This window comes from Ranitomeya imitator, chromosome 4 (genome assembly GCF_032444005.1).
Source record: "Ranitomeya imitator isolate aRanImi1 chromosome 4, aRanImi1.pri, whole genome shotgun sequence".
NCBI lineage: Eukaryota > Metazoa > Chordata > Amphibia > Anura > Dendrobatidae > Ranitomeya > Ranitomeya imitator.
This window is the reverse complement of record NC_091285.1, coordinates 31,752,605-31,777,772: the sequence shown is the minus strand read 5'-3', so window position 1 is coordinate 31,777,772 and position 25,168 is coordinate 31,752,605. Positions and strand designations below refer to the sequence as shown.

At 43.9% G+C, this 25,168-nt stretch overlaps 1 protein-coding gene across 2 annotated transcripts in view; it reads left to right on the top strand.

Annotated features, from left to right (window-relative positions):
* Nucleotides 1-24,536, top strand: part of LOC138675359 (adapter SH3BGRL-like) — a 55,553-nt gene extending 31,017 nt beyond the window's left edge. For both annotated transcript variants that reach the window (XM_069763487.1, XM_069763486.1), the window contains exons 4-8: nucleotides 54-125; nucleotides 2,905-2,940; nucleotides 15,554-15,589; nucleotides 17,510-17,588; nucleotides 24,250-24,536. In XM_069763487.1, the coding sequence (XP_069619588.1) occupies nucleotides 54-125; nucleotides 2,905-2,940; nucleotides 15,554-15,589; nucleotides 17,510-17,557 (192 nt within the window). In that variant the 3' untranslated portion in view covers nucleotides 17,558-17,588; nucleotides 24,250-24,536. The remainder of the gene's footprint in view (nucleotides 1-53; nucleotides 126-2,904; nucleotides 2,941-15,553; nucleotides 15,590-17,509; nucleotides 17,589-24,249) is intronic.
* The last annotated feature ends 632 nt before the right edge of the window (nucleotides 24,537-25,168 follow it).

Below are 25,168 nucleotides of genomic sequence, written 5' to 3'. Positions count from 1 at the left end.
ATTGTGCTTAATGTTTAACTTTTATATATGACCGGTCCATATTGTCTGTCCAGATTAGTGACACCCCAGCGGTAACTGAGGAAAATCACGACTTGTCAGAAGCTAATGCTCCTGAAGAGAAGCAGGTAAGACACACACGTAGATACCTATAGATCACGTTGTGGCCAAAAGTTTTGAGACTGACACATTTTGTTTTTCACAGTTTGCGGCTTCAGTGTTTTTCATCTTTTAGTCGGATGGTTCTGTGGTTACTGAAGTGCAATTATAAACACTTTTATACTTTTATTGACAAACATAGAAAGTTCATGTAAAGACTCATCATTTCCAGCTCTGCCCTTTATTTCTCCAGACTTCCGCTCTTCCCCCTGGCGGCTGAATATCATCTTCCAGGTCAAATCCTGACTGATGACCTCCGCCCGTTCTTGCCGCCTCATCAGTGCTTGGAGTTGATCACAATTTCTGTGTTTTCGTTTGTCCACCTTATTTATTGGTCACAAATTTTCAATGGGATTGAGATCTTGGTAGTTTCCTGACCATGAACCTAAACTTCAATGTTTCGTTCATTGAGCCACTTAGCTCTTACATTTGCCTTGTGACATGGTCTCCTGATTGTTGGGAGAAGTTGCTCTTGGACGATTTGTAGGTCATATTCTTTATTCATGGCCGTGTTCTTAGGAAAAATTGGCAATGAGCCCCTCCATAGATGAGAAGCCCCCACACATAATGGTCTCAGGATGCTTTACTGTTGGCAGACACATGACCCATGGTACCACTCACCTTTTCTTCTTTTAGCAATAATTCTTCCAGATGTTCCGAACAGTCTGACGGGGACTTCATCAGAGAAAATAACTTTACCCCTGTCCTCTGCAGTCCAGTCCCTGTAGAATGTCAGTCTGATCTTTATATATAATATTAATAATAATATTTATAATATTTTTTCTCGCAGTGAAGTGACTACTTTGCTGTCCTTTTTGACGGCCTCACCTCACCGTGCATGCACTGACACCTGCCATTCCTGAGCAAGCTCTGCACCTGTTTTGAATCAATGCCAAAGCTGGATCCCCTTTAAGGGCATTCTCACACGTCCAGATAATTCTGGTACCGGAAAAATCGGTACCAGAATTATCCGTGTCCGTGTGCCAGTGCGTTTCTGTGGCACATCAGTGTGGCACACGTGTGCCGCCCGTGTGCCCACTGGGTACCACACGCACCGTGCAGGAGACAGCGCTAAAGTTTAGCGCTGTCCCCTGCATCTGGTGCTGAAGCCGCGATTCATATCTTCCCTGCAGCAGCGTTTGCTGTAGAGAAGATATGAATAATAGTGTTTAAAATAAAGCTCCATGTGCCCACCCCCCTCCCACCCCCTGTGCGCCCCCCCCCCCGGCTCCCTCGCTGGCTAGCGCTGCTTGCTGCTTCCTGTCCTGGCCGCACCTTCTACTGTATGAGCGGTCACGTGGGGCCGCTCATTTACAGTAATGAATATGCGGCTCCACCCCTATGGGAGGTGGAGCCGCATATTCATGATTGTAATGGACGGCCCCATGTGACCGCTCATACAGTAGAAGGTGCGGCCAGGACAGGAAGCAGCGCCAGCCACCGAGGGAGCCGGGTGAGTATTTTAAGAACAGCGAGGGGGGGGGGCACGCACGGGGGGTGGGAGGGGGTTGGGGACATGGAGCTTTATTTTAAACACGATTATTCATATCTTCTCTACAGCAAACGCTGCTGCAGGGAAGATATGATATAAGATATGAATGGCGGCTTCAGCACCAATGGGGGGGACAGCGCTTACAGTAGCGCTGTCTCCTGCACGGCACACGGACTGCACACGGACAACATCCGTGTGCGGTACGTGTTTTAAACGGACCCATTGACTTTAATGGGTCCGTGTAATCCGTGCGCTCCCACGAACATTGACATGTCTCCGTGTTTGGCACACGGAGACACGGTCCGCAAAAAATCAATGACATCTGCACAGATGCATTGATTTAACTGTGTCTACGTGTGTCAGTGGCTCCGGTACGTGAGGAAACTGTCACCTCACGTACCGGAGCCACTGACGTGTGAAACCGGCCTAAGAGACGGTCTTGGCACTTACTGGACTCTCTTGGGCACCCTAAAGCCTTCTTCTCAGCAATTAAACCTTTCTCTTTAAAGTCTTTAGTCTGATAAATAATTAGGGGCAATCTTACAAGCAGCAATGTCCTTGCCTGTAAAGCACTTTTAATACAAAGCAATGGTGTCAGCTCATGATTCCTTTTGGAGGTAACCCTGATAATGATCTCAAGCACTAGACCCCCTTTTAAAGCAATGCTCTTATGATTCATTCAGCACGACAGAGTGACATCAGCTGCCTTGTCCTTGTTAACACTTTGTCCTAAGCTAATGAGAAGATCACACAAATGATGTAAACACTTAATGCAATTTTGTGTCAGGACTGAAATTCAGTGGAAATTAGGTTTTTATGATTAAGTAAATTTGCATAACAGGGAATGACTTCACATTTTTTCTGTAACAATTTAGAGATTATGCAAATGGCCATGATTAACACTGAAGCAGCAAACTTTCTGAAAACCAAAATTTGACTGTATCGTAAATGCGATGATTTCCAGTGGCGCCTATGAGCCTGGTACTGCAGCTCAGCTTCATTGAAGTAAAAGGAGCTTAGCTGTAATACCACAGACAACCTGGTGACAGCTGTGGCGCTTTTCTGATGAGTTACGGCGCCCTTAGATTTATCCTGCATAGAGCCCTGAACTGAAAATACAAATGAAAACACAGTGGGGGAGATGATCATCAGTCAGTTTTTCAAATATTATGACCCCATATTTTTGGAAGTAGTTGAACAAGATTGATAAATCACCACTAAACTTTTTGATATATTTTTATATTTAATTTTTTCAGGAAGAACCTGAAACAGAGACAGCAGTGGTCGAGGAGGTAAGATGAGATTAACGACAACGGGATCTGCTCTGCTGCACACCTCCCCTCCATACAAGACCGGGCCCTGCTGAGTCCAATTTCCAAAATCCAGAGCCCCTTTCTCAGAATTGCTGCGGCCCCCCATTGTCGTATCCTCAGCCATTAGCAAGTTTTCATTCTCCCTGGATGAATCAGTAGATTTGGTTTCCAGTACCATCTCTATGCTGACGACACCCAATTATACACTTCTTCTCCTGACATCATGCCTGCATTATTACATAACAAAAAGACCGCTCGAACAAATAATATTTAGGATCCTAGAACCAACCAAAAAAAAACAAAAACAACAAGGATCCCTAAAACGTAACTTTTATTAATTAACCCCTTCGTGACATGCGCCGTACTAGTACTGCGCTGCCGGCACTGCATTTGTGCCAGCAGCAGTACTAGTACGGCGCACCGATCACCGCGGTCTCGCGCTGAGCGCCGCGGTGATCGGGTGCGGGTGTCAGCTGTATATGACAGCTGACACCCCGCAGCAATGCCCACGATCGGCGGTAGCGCCGATCGCGGGCATTTAACCTCTCTGATGCCGCTGTCAGTAGTGACAGCGGCATAGAGGGGGATCGCGCAGGGACGGGGGCTCCCTGCGCTCTCCCACCGGAGAAACGCGATGAGATCGCGTTGCTCCGGTGACCCGGAAGGAGTCCCCAGATCCAAGATGGCCGCGGGACTCCTTCCGGGTCATGAAATGACCTGGCTAGCCGGCGCCTGCTGAGAGTTGCTGAGAGCAGGCGCCGGAAAGCCTCCTGAACTTGCCTGTCAGATCGTTGATCTGACAGAGTGCTATGCACACTGCCAGATCAGCGATCTGATCTAATACAGTGATGTCCCACTGTACAATGGTAGAAAGTAAAAAAAAAAAAATAGAATGTATAAATTTTTTTTAAAAAACCCCAAATAAAGAGAAAAAAAATCAAAGTAAATCCATTTATTTATGTAAATAAAAAAAAAACAATAAAAGTACACATATTTGGAATCGCCGCGTCCGTAACGATCCGCTCTATAAAACTATCCCACTAGTTAACCCCTTCAGTGAACACCGCAAAAAATAAAAATAAAAAACAAGGCAAAAAACATTGCTTTATTATCATACAGGCGAACAAAAAGTGGAATAACACGCGATCAAAACGACGGATATAAATAACCATGGTACCGCTGAAAACGTCATCTTGTCCCGCAAAAAAAAAGCTGCCATACAGCATCATCAGCAGAAAAATAAAAAAGTTATAGTCCTATATAGTGCAAAAACAATTATTTTTTTTATATAAAATAGTTTTTATTGTGTAAAAGTGCCAAAACATAAAAAAATGATATAAATGAGGTGTCGCTGTAATCGTACTGACCTGAAGAATAAAGCTGCTTTATCCATTTTACTACACGTGGAACGGTATAAACGCCCCCCCTAAAAGAATTTCAGGAATTGCTGGTTTTTGTTCATTCCGCCTCATAAAAATCAGAATAAAAAGCGATCAAAAAATGTCATCTGCCCGAAAATGGTACCAATAAAAACGTCAACTCGTACCGCAAAAAACAAGATTTCACATGACTCTGTGGGCCAAAATATGGATAAATTATAGCTCTCAAAATGTGGTGGTGCAAAAACTATTTTTTGCAATAAAAAGCGTATTTTAGTGTGTGACGGCTGCCAACCCTAAAAATCCGCCAAAAAACCTGCTATAAAAGTAAATCAAACCCCCCTTCATCACCCCCTTAGTTAGGGAAAAATAATAAAATGTAAAAAAATGTATTTATTTCCATTTTCCCATTAGGGTTAGGGCTAGGGTTAGGACTAGGGTTAGGGTTAGGGTTGAGGTTGGGGTTGGGGCTAGGGTTAAGGCTGCAGTTAGGGTTGGGGCTAAAGTTATGGTTAGGGTTTAGATTACATTTACAGTTGGGAATAGGGTTGGGATTAGGGTTAGGGGTGTGTCAGGGTTAGGGGTATGGTTAGGGTTACCATTGGGATTAGGGTTAGGGTGTGTTTGGATTAGGGTTTCAGTTATAATTGGGGGTTTCCACTGTTTAGGCACATCAGGGGCTCTCCAAACGCGACATGGCGTCCGATCTCAATTCCAGCCAATTCTGCTTTGAAAAAGTAAAACAGTGCTCCTTCCCTTCCGAGGGTCTCCTCACCTCCCTCCCTGCTCCAGGCTCGGATCCAAGATGGCTGCGGCATCCGGGTCCTGCAGGGAGGGAGGTGGCTTCACAGAGCCTGCTCAGAGCAGGCACTGTGAAGCCTGCACTGCTCTAAGTCAGATCGGTGATCTGACAGAGTGCTGTGCAAACTGTCAGATCACCGATCTGTGATGTCCCCCCCTGGGACAAAGTAAAAAAGTTAAAAAAAAATTCCAAATGTGTAAAAAAAAAAAAAAAAAAAATATTCCTATATAATGAAAAAAAAAATATTATTCCCATAAGTACATTTCTTTATCTAAATATAAAAAAAACAATAAAAGTACACATATTTAGTATTGCCGCGTCCGTAACGACCCGACCTATAAAACTGTCCCACTAGTTAACCCCTTCAGTAAACACCGTAAGAAAAAAAAAAAAAAAAAAAAAACGAGGCAAAAAACAACGCTTTATTATCATACCGCCGAACAAAAAGTGGAATAACACGCGATCAAAAAGACAGATATAAATAACCATGGTACCGGTGAAAACGTCATCTTGTCCCGCAAAAAACCGAGCCACCATACAGCATGATCAGCAAAAAAATAAAAAAGTTATAGTCCTCAGAATTAAGCGATGCCAAAATAATTATTTTTTCTATAAAATAGTTTTTATCATATAAAAGCGCCAAAACATAAAAAAATAATAGAAATGAGGTATCGCTGTAAACGTACTGACCCGAAGAATAAAACTGCTTTATTAATTTTACCAAACGCGGAACGGTATAAACGCCTCCCCCAAAAGAAATTCATGAATAGCTGGTTTTCGGTCATTCTGCCTCACAAAAATCGGAATAAAAAGCGATCAAAAAATGTCACATGCCCAAAAATGTTACCAATAAAAATGTCAACTCGTCCTGCAAAAAACAAGACCTCACATGACTCTGTGGACTCAAATCTGGAAAAATTATAGCTCTCAAAATGTGGTAACGCAAAAAATATTTTTTGCAATAAAAAGTGTCTTTCAGTGTGTGGCGGCTGCCAATTATAAAAATCAGCTAAAAAACAACTATAAATAGTAAATCACACCCCCTTCATCACCCCTTTTGTTAGGGAAAAATTAAAAAAAATGTTTTTATTTCCATTTTCCCATTAGGGTTAGGTTTAGGGCTAGGGTTAGGGTTAGGGCTAGGGTTAGGGCTAGGGCTAGGGTTAGGGCTAGGGTTAGGGTTAGGGTTAGGGCTAGGGTTAGGGTTAGGGCTAGGGTTAGGGCTAGGGTTAGTGCTAGGGTTAGGGTTAGGCCTAGGGTTAGAGCTAGGGTAGGTGTCAAGATCCCAATGGCAGGGGATCACAAAAAGGACAAGCACAGATACAAACAAGCTCTAGGGCGATGGAACCTGAGCTGACCGCGACCCTGAACCTAACACACAAATAAAAGTAGCCGGGGAACGTGCCTACGATGATCCTAGACGTCTCGCTCCAGCCGAAGATCTAACTTCCCCTATCAGAAGAAACACAGACCTCTCTTGCCTCCAGAGAAATACCCCACAGCAAATAGCAGCCCCCCACATATAATGACGGTGAAATGAGAGGAAAGCACATACGTAGTATGAAAACAGTTTCAGCAAAATGAGGCCCGCTAAAGCTAGATAGCAGAGGATACAAAAGTGAACTGCGCGGTCAGCGAAAAACCCTTCAAAAAACCATCCTGAAATTACTTGAACTCATGTGCCAACTCATGGTACATGAGGAGCAATTTCAGCCCACTAGAGCAACCAGCAGCAGAGAATCACATATCTGCAGGCTGGACTAAAAACCAAATTAAGCAAAACACAAAACAGGAAAATCCAAACTTAGCTTGTCCAGAAGGTTCTAGGAGCAGGGAGCAGAGGTAACAAGACACACTGGATACATTGATAACCGGTGAGGAAATGCCAGCAAAGCCAGGTTAAATAGGAAACTCCCATATGCTGATGGAACAGGTGGAACCCAGAAACCCAGGAAAGACAAGTCACCCAGTACCATCAGCAACCACCAGAGGGAGCCCAAAAACAGAACTCACAACAGTACCCCCCCCTTGAGGAGGGGTCACCGAACCCTCACGAGAACCACCAGGGCGACCAGGATGAGCCCTATGAAAAGCGCGAACCAAATCATCAGCATGAACATCCGAGGCAACCACCCAAGAATTATCCTCCTGACCATAACCCTTCCACTTGACCAAATACTGGAGTTTCCGTCTGGAAACACGAGAATCCAAGATCTTCTCCACAACATACTCCAATTCTCCCTCCACCAGCACTGGAGCAGGAGGCTCAAGAGAAGGAACAACAGGTACCTCATACTTCCACAACAACGACCGATGAAACACATTATGAATAGCAAACGATGTCGGGAGATCCAAACGAAACGACACAGGGTTAAGAATTTCCAAGATCCTATAGGGACCGATGAACCGAGGCTTGAACTTAGGAGAAGAGACCTTCATAGGAACAAAACGAGAAGACAACCACACCAAGTCACCAACAAGAAGTCGAGGACCCACGCGGCGACGGCGATTAGCAAACTGCTGAGCCTTCTCCTGGGACAACTTCAAATTGTCCACCACATGACTCCAAATCCGATGCAACCTATCCACCACCATGTCCACTCCAGGACAATCAGAAGGTTCCACCTGACCAGAGGAAAAACGAGGATGAAACCTCGAATTACAAAAGAAAGGAGAAACCAAGGTAGCAGAACTAGCCCGATTATTAAGCGCAAACTCGGCCAGCGGCAAAAAGGTAACCCAGTCATCCTGATCAGCAGAAACAAAACACCTTAAATAAGTTTCCAAGGTCTGATTAGTTCGTTCAGTCTGGCCATTCGTCTGAGGATGGAATGCAGACGAAAAGGACAAATCAATGCCCATCTTAGCACAGAAAGTCCGCCAAAATCTAGACACAAACTGGGATCCCCTGTCAGAAACGATGTTCTCAGGAATCCCATGCAAACGAACCACATTCTGAAAAAACAGAGGGACCAACTCAGAGGAGGAAGGCAACTTAGGCAAGGGTACCAGATGAACCATTTTAGAAAAGCGATCACACACAACCCAGATGACGGACATTTTTTGAGAGACAGGGAGATCCGAAATAAAGTCCATGGAAATGTGCGTCCAAGGCCTCTTCGGGATAGGCAAAGGTGACAACAATCCACTGGCCCGAGAACAGCAAGGCTTAGCCCGAGCACAAACCTCACAAGACTGCACAAAAGAACGCACATCCCTCGACAAGGAAGGCCACCAAAAAGACCTGGCCACCAAGTCTCTAGTACCAAATATTCCAGGATGACCTGCCAACGCAGAAGAATGGACCTCGGAGATGACTCTACTGGTCCAATTATCCGGAACAAACAGTCTCTCAGGCAGACAACGATCAGGTTTAGCCACCTGAAACTCCTGCAAAGCACGTCGCAAGTCTGGGGAGACAGCAGACAAAATCACCCCATCCCTAAGGATACCAGAGGGCTCAGAATTTCCAAGGGAGTCAGGCACAAAACTCCTAGAAAGAGCATCCGCCTTCACATTCTTTGAACCTGGCAGGTATGAAACCACAAAATTGAAACGAGAGAAAAACAGTGACCAACGAGCCTGTCTAGGATTCAGACGCCTGGCAGACTCAAGGTAAATCAAATTTTTGTGATCAGTCAAGACCACCACACGATGTCTAGCACCCTCTAGCCAATGACGCCACTCCTCAAATGCCCACTTCATGGCCAAAAGTTCCCGATTACCAACATCATAATTCCGCTCAGCCGGCGAAAACTTTCTAGAAAAAAACGCGCATGGCTTCATCACTGAGCCATCGGAGCTTCTCTGTGACAAAACCGCCCCCGCTCCAATCTCGGAAGCATCAACCTCAACCTGAAAAGGGAGCGAAACATCTGGCTGACGCAACACAGGAGCAGAAGAAAACCGGCGCTTAAGTTCCTGAAAGGCCTCCACAGCCGCAGGAGACCAATTAGCAACATCAGCACCCTTCTTAGTCAAATCCGTCAAAGGCTTAACAACACTAGAAAAATTAGTTATAAAACGACGATAGAAATTAGCAAAGCCCAAGAACTTCTGTAGACTCTTAAGAGATGTAGGCTGCGTCCAGTCACAAATAGCCTGAACCTTGACGGGATCCATCTCAATAGTAGAAGGGGAAAAAATATACCCCAAGAAAGAAATCTTCTGGACTCCAAAGAGACACTTTGAGCCTTTTACAAACAAGGAATTGGCCCGCAGGACCTGAAACACCTTCCTGACCTGCTGAACATGAGACTCCCAGTCATCAGAAAAAACCAAAATATCATCCAAATACACAATCATAAATTTATCCAGATATTCACGGAAAATATCGTGCATAAAGGACTGGAAGACTGAAGGAGCGTTAGAAAGTCCAAAAGGCATTACCAAATACTCAAAATGGCCCTCAGGCGTATTAAATGCGGTTTTCCACTCATCACCTTGCTTTATTCGTATAAGATTATACGCACCCCGAAGATCAATCTTAGTGAACCATTTAGCCCCCTTAATGCGAGCAAACAAATCAGTCAACAATGGCAAAGGATACTGATATTTTACGGTAATCTTATTCAAAAGACGATAATCTATACAAGGCCTCAAGGAACCATCTTTCTTGGCCACGAAAAAAAAACCTGCTCCCAAAGGGGACAAAGATGGACGGATATGTCCCTTTTCCAAGGACTCCTTAACATAATCCCGCATAGCAGTATGCTCTGGCACTGACAGATTGAACAAACGACCTTTAGGAAATTTACTGCCCGGAATTAAATTTATAGCACAATCGCAATCCCTGTGAGGAGGAAGCGAACTGAGCTTAGGCTCCTCAAAAACATCCCGATAGTCAGACAAAAACACAGGAATCTCAGAAGGAGTAGATGAAGCGATAGAAATCGGAGGTGCATCATCATGAACCCCCTGACAACCCCAGCTTAACACAGACACTGATTTCCAGTCAAGGACTGGATTATGAGTTTGTAACCATGGCAGACCAAGTACTAGAACATCATGCAAATTATACAGTACCAGGAAGCGAATCACCTCCTGATGAACAGGAGTGATACGCATGGTCACTTGTGTCCAGTACTGAGGTTTATTCATAGCCAAAGGTGTAGAGTCAATTCCCTTCAAAGGAATAGGGACTTCCAGAGGCTCCAGACTAAACCCACAGCGATTGGCAAATGACCAATCCATAAGACTCAGGGCAGCGCCTGAATCCACATAGGCATCGACGGAAATGGATGATAATGAACAAATCAGAGTCACAGACAGAATGAACTTAGACTGTAAAGTACTAATGGCAACAGACTTATCAACCTTTTTTGTGCGTTTAGAGCATGCTGATATAAAATGAGCTGAATCACCACAATAAAAGCACAACCCTTTTTTCCGCCTATACTTTTGCCGTTCACTTCTGGACTGAATTCTATCACATTGCATTATCTCAGGTGACGGTTCAGACGACACCGCCAAATGATGCACAGGTTTGCGCTCCCGTAAACGCCGATCAATCTGAACAGCCATAGTCATAGACTCATTCAGACCAGCAGGCGCAGGGAACCCCACCATAACATCTTTAATGGCCTCAGAAAGGCCATCTCTAAACTTTGCAGCCAGAGCGCACTCATTCCACTGAGTAAGTACCGACCACTTCCGAAATTTTTGACAATAAATTTCTGCTTCATCTTGCCCCTGAGAGAGGGCCAACAAAGCTTTTTCAGCCTGAATCTCTTGGTTAGGTTCCTCATAGAGCAAACCCAATGCCAGAAAAAACGCATCTGCATTAAGCAACGCAGGGTCCCCTGGTGCCAATGCAAATGCCCAATCCTGAGGGTCACCCCGCAGGAAAGATATAATTATCTTGACTTGCTGAGCAGGGTCTCCAGAGGAGCGAGATTTCAAAGAAAGAAACAACTTGCAATTGTTCCTAAAATTCAGAAAACGAGATCTATCTCCAGAAAAAAACTCTGGGACAGGAATTCTAGGTTCAGACATAGGAGCATGTACAACAAAATCCTGTATATTTTGAACCTTAGTGGCAAGATTATTCAGGCTGGAAGCCAAACTCTGGACGTCCATGATAAACAGCTGAGATCAGAGCCATTCAAAGATTAAGAGGAGGAGGAAGTAGCCAGGCTGCAATAAGGCTAGGCAGCAAACTCTGAGGGGAAAAAAAAAAGAAAAAAAAAAAAAAAAAAACTTCCTCAGACTACTTATCCTCCTACTTCAGCCAATACAATTAACACTTTGTGGGCCGGTTATACTGTCATGATCCCAATGGCAGGGGATCACAAAAAGGACAAGCACAGATACAAACAAGCTCTAGGGCGATGGAACCTGAGCTGACCGCGACCCTGAACCTAACACACAAATAAAAGTAGCCGGGGAACGTGCCTACGATGATCCTAGACGTCTCGCTCCAGCCGAAGATCTAACTTCCCCTATCAGAAGAAACACAGACCTCTCTTGCCTCCAGAGAAATACCCCACAGCAAATAGCAGCCCCCCACATATAATGACGGTGAAATGAGAGGAAAGCACATACGTAGTATGAAAACAGTTTCAGCAAAATGAGGCCCGCTAAAGCTAGATAGCAGAGGATACAAAAGTGAACTGCGCGGTCAGCGAAAAACCCTTCAAAAAACCATCCTGAAATTACTTGAACTCATGTGCCAACTCATGGTACATGAAAAGCAATTTCAGCCCACTAGAGCAACCAGCAGCAGAGAATCACATATCTGCAGGCTGGACTAAAAACCAAATTAAGCAAAACACAAAACAGGAAAATCCAAACTTAGCTTGTCCAGAAGGTTCTAGGAGCAGGGAGCAGAGGTAACAAGACACACTGGATACATTGATAACCGGCGAGGAAATGCCAGCAAAGCCAGGTTAAATAGGAAAATCCCATATGCTGATGGAACAGGTGGAACCCAGAAACCCAGGAAAGACAAGTCACCCAGTACCATCAGTAACCACCAGAGGGAGCCCAAAAACAGAACTCACAACAGGTAGGGTTAGGGCTAGGGTTGGGGCTAGGGTTAGGTCTGGGGCTAGGGTTAGGGATGGGGTTAGGGTTTCAGTTATAATTGAGGGGTTTCCACTGTTTAGGCACATCAGGGGCTCTCCAAACGCGACATGGCGTCCGATCTCAATTCCAGCCAATTCTGCTTTGAAAAACTAAAACACTGCTCCTTCCCTTCCGAGTTCTCCTGTGCGCCCAAACAGTGGTTCCCCCCAACATATGAGGTATCAGCGTTCTCAGGACAAGTTTGACAACAACTTTTGGGGTCTAATTTGACCTGTTACCCTTGGGAAAATAAAAACGTGGGGGCTAAAATATCATTTTCGTGGAAAAAAAATATTTTTTATTTTCACGGCTCTGCGTTATAAACTGTAGTGAAACACTTGTTGGTTCAAAGCTCTCACAACACATCTAGATAAGTTCCTTGGGGGGTCTAGTTTCCAATATGGGGTCACTTGTGGGGGGTTTCTACTGTTTAGGTACATCAGGGGCTCTGCAAATGCAACATGACACCTGCAGACCAATCCATCTAAGTCTGCATTTCAAACGGCGCTCCTTCCCTTCCGAGCTCTCTGCTCTCTGCACTCAAACGGTGGTTCCCCCCAACATATGGGGTATTAGGATACTCAGGACAAATTGGACAATAACTTTTGTGGTCCAATTTCTCCTGTTACCCTTGGCGAAAAAAAAAATTGCGGGCTAAAACATCATTTTGTGGAAAGAAAAAATGATTTTTTAATTTTCACACCGCTACATTCTAAACTTTAGTGAAACAATTGGGGGTAAAAAGTGCTCACCACACATCTAGATAAGTTCCTTAGGGGGTCTTCTTTCCAAAATGGTGTCACTTGTGGGGGGTTTCCACTGTTTAGGCACATCAGGGGCTCTCCAAATGCGACATGGGTTCCGATCTCAATTCCAGCCAATTTTGCATTGAAAAGTCAAATGGCGCTCCTTCCCTTCAGAGCTCTGCCATGCGCTCAAACAGTGGTTTATCCCCATATATGAAGTATCGGCGTACTCAGGACAAATTGCACAACAACTTTTGGGGTCCAATTTATCCTGTTACCCTTGGGAAAAAAAAATTTGGGGCAAAAAGATCATTTTTTGTGAAAATTAATAAGATTTTTTTTTTACGGCTCTACATTTTAAACTTCTGTGAAGCACGTGGAGGTTCAAAGTTCTCACCACACATCTAGATTAGTTCCTTAGAGGGTCTACTTTCCAAAATGGTGTCACGTGTGGGGGTTTCCACTGTTTAGGCACGTCAGGGGCACTCCAATCGTGACATGGGCTCCGATCTCAATTCCAGCAAATCTTGCATTGAAAAGTCAAATGGCGCTCCATCCCTTCCGAGCTCTGCCATGTGCCCAAACAGTGGTTTACCTCCACATATGGGGTATCGGCGTACTCAGGACAAATTGTACAACGACTTTTGTGGTCCAATTTCTCCTGTTACCCTTGGTAAAATGAAACAAATTGGACCTGAATTAAAAATTTTGTGAAAAAAAAGTTAAATGTTAACATTTTTTTAAACATTCAAAAAATTCCTGTGAAGCACCTGAAGGGTTAATAAACTTTTTGAATGTGGTTTTGTGCACCTTGAGGGGTGCAATTTTTAGAATGGTGTCACTTTTGGGCATTTTCTGTCATATAGACCCCTCAAAGTCACTTCAAGTGTGAGGTGGTCCGTAAAAAAAAATGGTTTTGCAAATTTTGTTGCAAAAATGAGAAATCACTGGTCAACTTTTAACCCTTATAACTCCCTAACAAAAAAAAATTATGTTTCCAAAATTGTGCTGATGTACAGCAGACATGTGGGAAATGTTGTTTATTAACTATATTGTGTGATATAACTCTAATTTAAGGGCATAAAAACTGAAAGTTTGAAAATTGCTAATATTTCATAATTTCCGACAAATTTTTGTTTTTTTCACAAATAAATGCAAGTAATATCGAAGAAGTTTTACCACTTTCATGAAGTACAATATGTCACGAGAAAACAATCTCAGAATCAGTGGGATCCGTTGAAGCGTTCCAGAGTTATAACCTCATAAAGTGACAGTGGTCAGAATTGTAAAAATTGGCCCTGTCACTTAGGTGAAAACAGGCTTTGGGGTGAGGGGGTTAAAGCTAAAATCTGTTAGTTCCAAATTTAGAAACATTGGTGTATAAATACAAGACAATATGAACACAGGACAAGAACCCGATATGGACTAACAGACCCTGTCAGGTGCCCTAATACTGGTCCCTACCTGACAGCGCAGGTTGGCACCATAAGTTTCAGCGGTAGGCGCCCCCGCTCCTCGACGGCTGGCCCTGATAGCCCTATACAGACCCTGTGTTCCCTAAAAAGACGTAGAAAACAGTACCAGTGTATTCAATACCCAAAAAGATGAAAAAAATATAAAAACTCAAAAAAATGCAAAAAATAAAGCAGAAAAAAATCAAAAAAACTTACCAAAGCAAAAAAACACAAAGTTTGTTATTTGCCCCTAAAAGAGAGTCCCTGATAGGGAATAGTAGAAAAAAATCACAACAACTCATTGGGTAGACACACAATACCAATGCCTCGTTTATCCAAAATATAAAATGGCAAAGGGCCACTCCACCTGATTCTCATAGCATTACTGTCAACCCTGTCGTTAAAATATGTCCAAAATTATTATAACTGGTCAAATGACCCCTAGGTATATAAATACTCCTAGTAGGACAGTGGCCCACAAAAGCATCCCAACACAACAGGAGACCCCAGAGCATACTCATCAAAAACAACCATATAAAAGCCACCCCATCTTAATGATTCAGTCTAATAATGTAATCAACGCTTCCACTCATCTGCGTCCCAGTGATATACTTCAAGCGTTGTGGGTGGTCGTTCAGTCATATAGCTCTAGCGGTCTCCAGCGGGGATGTCCTCCCTATTACGCCCAACGCGTTTCCCCCCCATGGGATTCCCGGGGGTTCATCAGGGGACACGGAGCAGTGCCAAATGATGAGAGGGTGCAGGAGCCATGGCAAATGGCCATGATTAACACTGAGGCAGCAAACTTTCTGAAAACCAAAATTTGACAGTATCGTAAATGCGATGATTTCCAGTGGCGCCTATGAGCCTGGTACTGCAGCTCAGCTTCATTGAAGTAAAAGGAGCTTAGCTGTAATACCACAGACAACCTGGTGACAGCTGTGGCGCTTTTCTGATGAGTTACGGCGCCCTTAGATTTATCCTGCATAGAGCCCTGAACTGAAAATAATAACGAAAACACAGTGGGGGAGATGATCATCAGTCAGTTTTCAAATATTACGACCCCATATTTTTGGAAGTAGTTGAACAAGATTAATAAATCACCACTAAACTTTTTGATATATTTTTATATTTAACTTTTTTCAGGAAGAACCTGAAACAGAGACAGCAGTGGTCGAGGAGGTAAGATGAGATTAACGACAACGGGATCTGCTCTGCTGCACACCTCCCCTCCATACAAGACCGGGCTCTGCTGAGTCCAATTTCTAAGATCCAGAGCCCCTTTCCCAGAATTGCTGCGGCCCCCCATTGTCGTATCCTCAGCCATTAGCAAGTTTTCATTCTCCCTGGATGAATCAGTAGATTTGGGTTCCAGTACCATCTCTCCTGGTTCTCCTTCTATCTCTCTGACCGATCCTTCACTGTATCTTTTGCTGGTTCCTCCTCCTCTCACCTTCTCCTTACTGTTGGGGTTCCTCAAGGATCAGTCCTAGGCCCCCTCCTCTTCTCTTTGTATACTGCCCCTATTGGACAAACAATCAGTAGATTTGGTTTCCAGTACCATCTCTATGCTGACGACACCCAATTATACACTTCTTCTCCTGATCTCACACCGACCTTTTTAGAAAACACCAGTGATTGTCTTACCGCTGTCTCTAACATCATGTCCTCCCTCTATCTGAAACTGAGCTCATCAAAAACTGAACTCCTCGTGTTCTCTCCCTCTACTAACCTACCTTTGTCTGACATTGCCATCTCCGTATGCGGTTCCACCATTACTCCCAAGCAACATGCCCGCTGCCTTGGGGTCATCCTTGATTCTGACCTTTCATTCACCCCCACATCCGATCACTGGCTCGCTCTTGTTATCTGCACCTCAAAAACATTTCTAGAATTTGCCCTTTTCTTACTTTCGACTCTGCAAAAACTCTTACTGTTTCACTCATTCATTCTCGTCTGGACTATTGTAACTCTCTACTAATCGGCCTCCCTCTTACCAAACTCTCCCCGCTCCAATCTGTCCTGAATGCTGCAGCCAGGATCATATTCCTCACCAACCGTTACACCGATGCCTCCACCCTGTACCAGTCATTACACTGGTTACCCATCCGCTCCAGAATTAATTCCCTCATCCACAAAGCACTCCATGGTTCAGCACCACCCTACATCTCTCCCTCATCTCAGTCCACCACCCTTCCCGTGCCCTCCGTTTTGCTAATGACCTAAGATTAACATCCTCATTAATCCGAACATCCCACTCCCGTCTCCAAGACTTCTCACATGCTGCGCCAATTCTTTGGAATGCACTACCCAGGTTAATACAATTAATTCCCAATACCTGCAGTATTAAGCGTGGCCTAAAAATGCTTTTCTTCACACTGGTCTATTGCCCCACCTCACTTATCTAACTATCCCTGTGTTGTCCATTCAAAATTTTTCTTCAAAACCAGGACCCTTGTATCATCTGTCCTCACACCCTTATCTGTATCTGTAGTTTTACACACACTGGCTGATAACCGGTTCATGCAGCATTACATGAACACCCGATTTATTACATTGATGGGCGGACCGTACAATAGAAGCAATTGTTACCGTCCACCTTTCGTGTCTCCCCTTTTCCTCATAGATTGTAGCTTGCGAGCAGGGCCCTCATTCCTCTGGGTATCTATTGTTTATGTGATTATTGTTATGATGTAATGTCTTTTATTATCCGTACAATTCCCCTCTAAAATGTAAAGTGCTGCGGAATATGCAAAATGTAAAGCACCATAGAAATAAAATTATTATTATCATGATATAGTGCCATGTTAACCCCACAAAGTGCCATGACATGCTGATATAGTGCTATATTGTGCTCATATATCACCAAACAGTGACCACGCAATACCCAGCATTACAGAGCGGGCGCCATTTTCCTCAGATTATATTTTCTCATGATGACAGCAGTTTTGGCATTGGACAGGAGAGTTATACTGCCCCCTGTTGACAGCATGGAAAACTAATATGTACAATACAATGCCCCAGGGCACACGCTCAGCCGACTCCGAGGTTTTTATTTACTGTGCCGTTCACTACCGCTAATTAATTTTTCTGTTCTTATAGGTCGCAGAAGAAGCAGATGATGAACAAGGAGAAGAAGAAGAATCCTAGAGATAAGAGCTACCTCTGTTGTACTATTCAGGTATTGTTTGGTGGCTGATTTACACACATTGCTTTCATCAAAAAGGGGAGAAATAGGATAATCCATAAATCTTTATATTTTTTTTATTACGAATACATAAAAAAATTATTATAGTACGATTCCCAATCTTTGCAAATTTTTGCCCCTTCTTCTTTGCACACTTGCTCTCGCTCAGTGAGATTGTATGGAGACGTTGCAATTTACAAGTTTTGCCACAGATTCTCAATGGGATTTCTGACTGGACTGTGACTGGGCCGTTCACACTAATATGTGCACACGTAGGAAATGTGGTGCAGAATTTTCTGCACTAAATCTGCATCTGCAGATTTGATGCAGTTTCTGTGCAGTTTCTGTGCAGTTTCTGTGCAGTTTCTGTGCAGTTTCTGTGCAGTTTTTGTGCAGTTTTTGTGCAGTTTCTGTGCAGATTCTATGCAGTTTTTGTGCAGTTTCTGTGCAGTTTCTGTGCAGTTTTTGTGCAGTTTCTGTGCAGTTTCTGTGCAGTTTCTGTGCAGTTTTTGTGCAGTTTTTGTGCAGTTTCTGTGCAGATTCTATGCAGTTTTTGTGCAGTTTCTGTGCAGTTTCTGTGCAGTTTCTGTGCAGTTTCTGTGCAGTTTCTGTGCAGTTTTTGTGCAGTTTTTGTGCAGTTTCTGTGCAGATTCTATGCAGTTTTTGTGCAGTTTCTGTGCAGTTTTTGTGCAGTTTCTGTGCAGTTTCTGTGCAGTTTCTGTGCAGTTTCTGTGCAGTTTTTGTGCAGTTTTTGTGCAGTTTCTGTGCAGTTTCTGTGCAGTACAATGTAAATCAATGAGAAAAGAAAAAAGCTGCGCACATGGTGCAGAAAAATCTGCGCAGAAACGCTGCAGAACTGCACAAAAGAAGCGACGTGCACTTCTTTGAAATCTGCAGCGTTTCTGCGCAGATTTTTCTGCACCATGTGCACAGCTTTTTTCTTTTCTCATTGATTTACATTGTACTGTAAATCACAGTGCAGTTCTGCAGCGTTTCTGCAGCAGAAAAATCTGCTGCAGTTCTGCACCAATTCTGCACTAAATCTGCATCGTGTGCACATACCCATATAGTATGTGCTCATCTGACCAAAGCATCTTCTTTTACATTCAATGTAGGCGACACAGCGAGCTTGTGGGAGAAGGGGCTCTGATCATACAAAACTAAACTAGAGAGCTTTTGAGGCCAAATGCAAAACAGTATGTATGGAGGAAAACTAACACAGGACCTAACTCTGAAAACACCATCCCCACTGTTACACATAGTGGTGGCAGCATCCTGCTGTGGGGAGGCTTTTCTTCAGCAGGGACAGGGAAGCTGGTCTACAAAAGACTTCACAGTGGGGCGTAGGTTCACCTTCCAGCAGGACAACGACCCTAAACATCCTGCCAGAGCCACAGTGGATGGTTTAGATAAAAGCATATTCATGCGTGTGAACGGCCCAGTCACAGTCCAGACTGAAATCCCATGAGAATCTGTGACAAGACTTGTAAATGGCTGATCACAGACGCCTCCTTCCAATCTCACTGAGCGAGTGTGCAAAGAAGGGGCAAAATCATCATCTCTAGATGTGCAAAGCTGGAGAGATAGACTCCTAAAGACTGCATCAGTAATTGCAGCGAAAGTTTATCCTACAAAGTATTAACTCAGCGGGGGCTGAATACAAATGCACCTCACAATTTTCAGATTTATATTTTTAAAATATTTAGAAAACCAGGTATAATTTCCTTTACATTTCACAAATGGCAGTATTGCGTCTGTATTGTATTCAAGTATTTTTTATAATTGAATCTCAGTATTTGTGTTTATTTTGTGCAACCATAATTCCAACAAAATTTGGACTCTCTGTAAAATGTAAAGAAAACAAGAATGCGATGATTTGGAAATTTCTTATATTTTATTCACCACAGAACACAGGACACAGATCAGAAATTGACCACTGGACGTTTTTCCATTTTATCTGAAAAAATTAACACTTTTAGAAATTGATGGTAGCAAAACACATCTGAAGAATATTGTGCCTGGATCGTGTCACCATTGTGTACCGTCACCGTCCCCTCTTCTTCTTACAACAGTCTGTAAACGGTGGGGAAGTCAGGAGACGATTGCTGGAGTTTTGAGAGAGGAACGTTGTCCCATTCTTATCTGACACAGGTGTCACGCACATGCGTGGCCCACGTGGCTCACGGACCCACTGTGCCACAAGGCCAAGCATACCTAGGAGGAACGTGGCTAAGCAGCTACCTGGTGTTCACTGGACCTCCTGATGGTGGAGTTAGGCTTGAGATGCAAGTAGCACATACCACGCTAAGGCAGCAGACCTCTGGTACTGCAACTGCTGACTCCAGAGGTTAGGATAGCAGGCACAGACTGGGCTCAGAGTAACCGGCAGGACAGGATTCGGACTCCGTTCAGATTACACAGGTTCTGGATCCTCAGGCAGAATGGATACTGACACGGAGTCACACACAGGGCTGGATTCAGAAACTGGAACAGGCTCCGACAATACAGACTCTTGTCCACTAACCAGGATAGACACAGGTGCTAGTTCAAGTACCGCCAGAACGGTTTCAGGTTCAGATACCGCTGATGCAGCTTCAGGCACTCCCAGTGCGGTTTCAGAGTTCAGGTACCACCGCTGCGGCTTCAGGTTCAGGTACCACCGCTGCGGCTTCAGGTTCAGGTACCACCGCTGCGGTTTGAGGGTTCAGGTACTGCCGATGCGGCTTCAGTCTCAGGTACCGCAGGCAGCGGTGCCAGGGTTTACATGCCACTGGTGCGGCTTCAGGTCCAGGTACAGATAGAGCGATTTCAGAGTTCAGGGGTCACTGATGGGGATTCATGTTCAGACCCTGGCCACACAAGGACCAGCGGATCAGGAGCAGGGACTAGCCACACAAGGACCAGGAGTTCAGGTTCTAAACTGATAACTTTACGATCAAGGGACAGTGACCTGGCAACTCTCTGGTTGCACCAAAAACTGCCAAGGGAAAACATTACTCAGGCACTTTGCTACTGGGGAGCAGGCTAATGGCTGCAGGCTTTTTCACAGTATTCATGCTGCCCCTTTAAGAGCAGTGGAGCAGTCACTAGGCATGCTGCCGGGAAGCCTGGGCGATGTGCACAGAGCAGGAAGCAGGAGACAGAGAGCTCAATGTGTGGCTGAGGAGGTGAGTATGTTGGCGTCCATACATTAAGAAGGAAGAGGGATCATGCAGGGACGTCGGCATTAGTGTTACAGTAGGATTCTTGCTGCTCCACAGTCGAGGTCTTTAATGGATTTTTCGTTTCATAGTGGGTCAAATGTTTTCTATTGGTAAAAGGACCAGACTGCAGGCAGCCGTTTCATCACCCAAACCCATCTTCTGCAGAGCCATATTAATATGATGGAGGCAGTATGTGGTTTACCATTGTCTTGCTATAATAAACTAGATTTTCCATGAAATAGATGTTGTCCGGATGGAGCAGATGTTGCTCTAAGACTTCTACAGTCATGGCCAAAAACATTGGCACCTTTGAAATTGTTCCAGAAAATGAAGTATTTTTTCCCAGAAAATTACTCCAAATTACACGTCTTGGTATATTTGCTTTTTTTCCCTTTGTGTGGAACAAAATAAAAAAACAGAAAAAAAGGCAAATTGGACATAATTTCACACAAAACCCTAAAAATAGGCTGGACAAAATTTTTGGCACCCTCAACTTAATATTTGGTTGCACACCCTTTGGAATAAATAACTAGAATCAATAGCTTCCCATAACCATCAATGAGCTTCTTACACCTCATATGTATTTTCTGGGTTTTTTTTTTACTCACTCTGGGATCATTTCGAATTCAGCACACTTTTCGTTCTATAGGTAATTTACACTCTGCTCTGCCCTCCAATTCTTTAGGAGAACGTGAAGCGCTCGATGGCCTTTCAGGCAGTATAGGTCCGAGTTAGGAACTGTGGATTCAGGATCTCTACTCTGTATAGGAACTGCCAGGGTCAGTTGCCTTATCCAGAGGAGAGCGTAAATGCGTGGGTATTGTTTTGTGGTGATGATCCTCAGGCTTGGGCATTTTCTCTGCCTAAGGATTCTCCAGTGTTTTCCTCAGTTGACGCTTTTTTCTTTGCTCTGGGGTTCATTTATGGTGACCCCGTTAAAGTTGCAGTTGCTGAATCAATGATCCACAGGTTGGTTCAGGGAAATCGTAACGTGGAGGACTACTGCTCACAGTTCAGACGCTGGGCAGTAGAAACCTCCTGGAAGGACCCAGCCTTTCGCAGTCAATTCGGTCAGGGTTAATATGTAAGGGTACTGGTTCTGAAGGTTTGAAGTTAACTCTAAAGGTACCGTCACACTAAGCGACGCTGCAGCGATACCGACAACGATGTCGATCGTTGCAGCGTCGCTGTTTGGTCGCTGGAGAGCTGTCACACAGACAGCTCTCCAGCGACCAACGATCCTGAAGTCCCCGGGTAGCCAGGGAAAACATCGGGTTACTAAGCGCAGGGCCGTGCTTAGTAACCCGATGTTTACCCTGGTTACCAGCGTAAAAGTAAAAAAAACCAAACAGTACATACTTACCTACCGCTGTCTGTCCCCGGCGCTGTGCTTCTCTGCACTCCTCTGCACTGACTGTGAGCACAGCGGCCGGAAAGCAGAGCGTTGACGTCACCGCTCTGCTTTCCGGCCGCTGTGCTCACAGCCAGTGCAGGAGGAGTGCAGAGAAGCACAGCGCCGGGGACAGACAGCGGTAGGGAAGTATGTACTGTTTTTTTTTTTTTACTTTTACGCTGGTAACCAGGGTAAACATCGGGTTACTAAGCGCGGCCCTGCGCTTAGTTACCCGATGTTTACCCTGGCTACCAGTGAAGACATCGCTGGATCGGTGTCACACACGCTGATCCAGCGATGTCAGCGGGAGATCCAGCGACGAAATAAAGTTCTGGACTTTCTTCAGCGACCAACGATCTCCCAGCAGGGGCCTGATCGTTGGTCGCTGTCACACATAACGATTTCCTTAACGATATCGTTGCTACGTCACAAAAAGCAACGATATCGTTAACGATATCGTTATGTGTGACGGTACCTTTATGCAGACCACTGGATATATTTTTTACAGGAGTCTCTGGTTACCAAATCTGGAGATATAGTTACCTCTGCATTTGTTGACTCTGGTCTACCTTAGATCTTATTGACAGTGATTTTGCTATCAAATGTGGGTACACAGTTTCAACTCTTGGTCATTCTATTCAAGCATCAGCATTTGATAATTCTCTCTCTCTAGAGTTGAGCGAATTTATTCGGATTTGGTCGCCTAATCTGAATTTGCCATATTCATGCCATATTGGTACCCTATTTGTGCCAAATGTATGTTTGATGATCAGTTCCGAACATATTCAGTAAATTCTACTCCCATTGACTCTAATGACGTTCGGCTGTGTTCAATGAACATTGAAAAAACAATATTTGATGCCGATCGTATTCGGAACCGAATCCGAACAAATTCGCTCAACTCTAATTCTCTCCAAACCGAAAGTCATGTTACTTCTAAGGTTGAGAATTCGTGCAGGAGAGTGGGAGTGTTACACACAGAATCTAGTTCATTCATGGTGTTTACTTCCTTGCCCGCTAAAGTTGTGTTGGGTATGCTCTGGTTGCTGAAACACAATCCTACCATCAATTGAGAGACTCGTGAAGTGAAGTCTCGGAAGGAATTTTTGTTTTTCCAGTTGTTCATCTAAATTCCTGGCCTCTATGAGATATCTTCTTCTAGGTTTTATTCAGTACTTTGAGGATGTGTTTTTGAGACTGAATGTGAAGTTCTCCCTGCACATCTGTCATATGATTGAGCTATCGAATTTATCCCAGTGGCCAAATTGCCAAAATATTCGTCTTAAAGTTCCATCAAGGAAATTTGCTCCTAAATTTGTTAGTCTGTGTAAGTTAATTAAGATCATTAATCCTGTGATGGTCAAGCATAGGTCCAAGTTACCATTGTCTAGTCTTTGGTTAAGGCTATCTCAGCTTACCCAGGAACCACTAGGGACTGTGGAGTCAGGATCTCTAGTCTGTACAGGACCAGTAGGGTTAGTTGCAATTTTTCTGTGTTACCTATTTTCCAAAGTGGAAGGTGGAAGGTGTAGCAACTCAGAGTTAACATTTTCAAATTAAATTTCTGATCCGTATCCTGTTGGAAATAAAATATTAGAAGAGATTTTCACATCATTGCATCCCTGTATTCTTTACATTTTACACAGTGCTTCAACTTTTTTTAGAATTGGGGTTTTAGAATTATATTTTGAAATCCGCAACTATCAAAAAAATATGTTGAGGGATTGGGGTTTCTCTACTTTTTACCCAGGACCCTATTTGTTTTTATAACACACTGACCACTTTGCATTTCCATGTCAAAATAGACACACGACTTGCAGCCTCACTCAAAGGCCTCATTTAAATATCAGTGATTTTACAGCTACGCAAAAAAATGCGAATGTGTGAACAGTTCCATAGATTACAGTGGGCAAATGGTTTGTCCGTAAAAAACACAGATAGAATACTTATGTGAAGAACGGGACGTCTGAATGAGGCCTCCACCTCTTCTTTCAACAAGACCATCAACGATGGACACCTCTTTATGACACTTTAACCCATCTGTTATCTTTTCTTACAGGCCATCAAAAATAATAGTCTCGGAAGAGAACTGCACTCGGCCACTAAACTGCAATTTGTTTCCACTAAATTTTTTTCTGAAGTCCGACACGACGCCTCTCCATAAGGCCTAAGAGCAGCTCCGCGGAGCCCCTTCTCGGCACCTTAACTTTCGTTTCCACCAGGGGTTTTCACATGGGTTTAAGTCATGTGCGGTGGTGAACTTTGCACTGGATATCTTCGGGATTTCTGGGTATTTTGGACGTGATTTGTAATAAAGTTAGAATTAAAACTTCATTTCTTTTTCAAGGAGACTTAAAAAAATTGTGTTTCTTTTATATTTTTGTGTTTCTCTAGGAAAATCTTCTTATACCTATCACCTCAACTGTCTCATATAGTGACATGGGTGTCACATGTAGTTCTGTCTTCACTAACTCAACCAGTCATCACTTTCCAGCAAAATCAGCACAGTTCTCCTGAAATGATAGACCCCATTCTTTCCTCCATTGGTGACCTCTCGCTTGTCTTCACATCACTGATCTCAACACACACCGATGTATCCTCACTATGAACATCATAGTTAAGCAACCACCTCTCAGATATCTTCTGAAATACTCTGTGCTTCTAGGACTCGTCTTCCAATATTTATCTCTGACCTCCTATTTGTCAACCCCTTTCTCACCGACATTAACCAATCTTGGATCACCGCCCTATGATGATCTACTGTGAAGGGAAGTCCAGGCGCTGAGGTCATAATATCAATTTGAGCGGCCAAAGGACGCACTTACCATTAAGTCAAGGACGGATAGTTCATGGAGTGGATATACGCATTTAGATGGCATAGACCAGCACAACTAAATAATACCGCCATACAGTACTATAAACAATACCACCGTAATACTGCTATATAAAAATAATGCTCTCATTTTCAGTTCTAATAT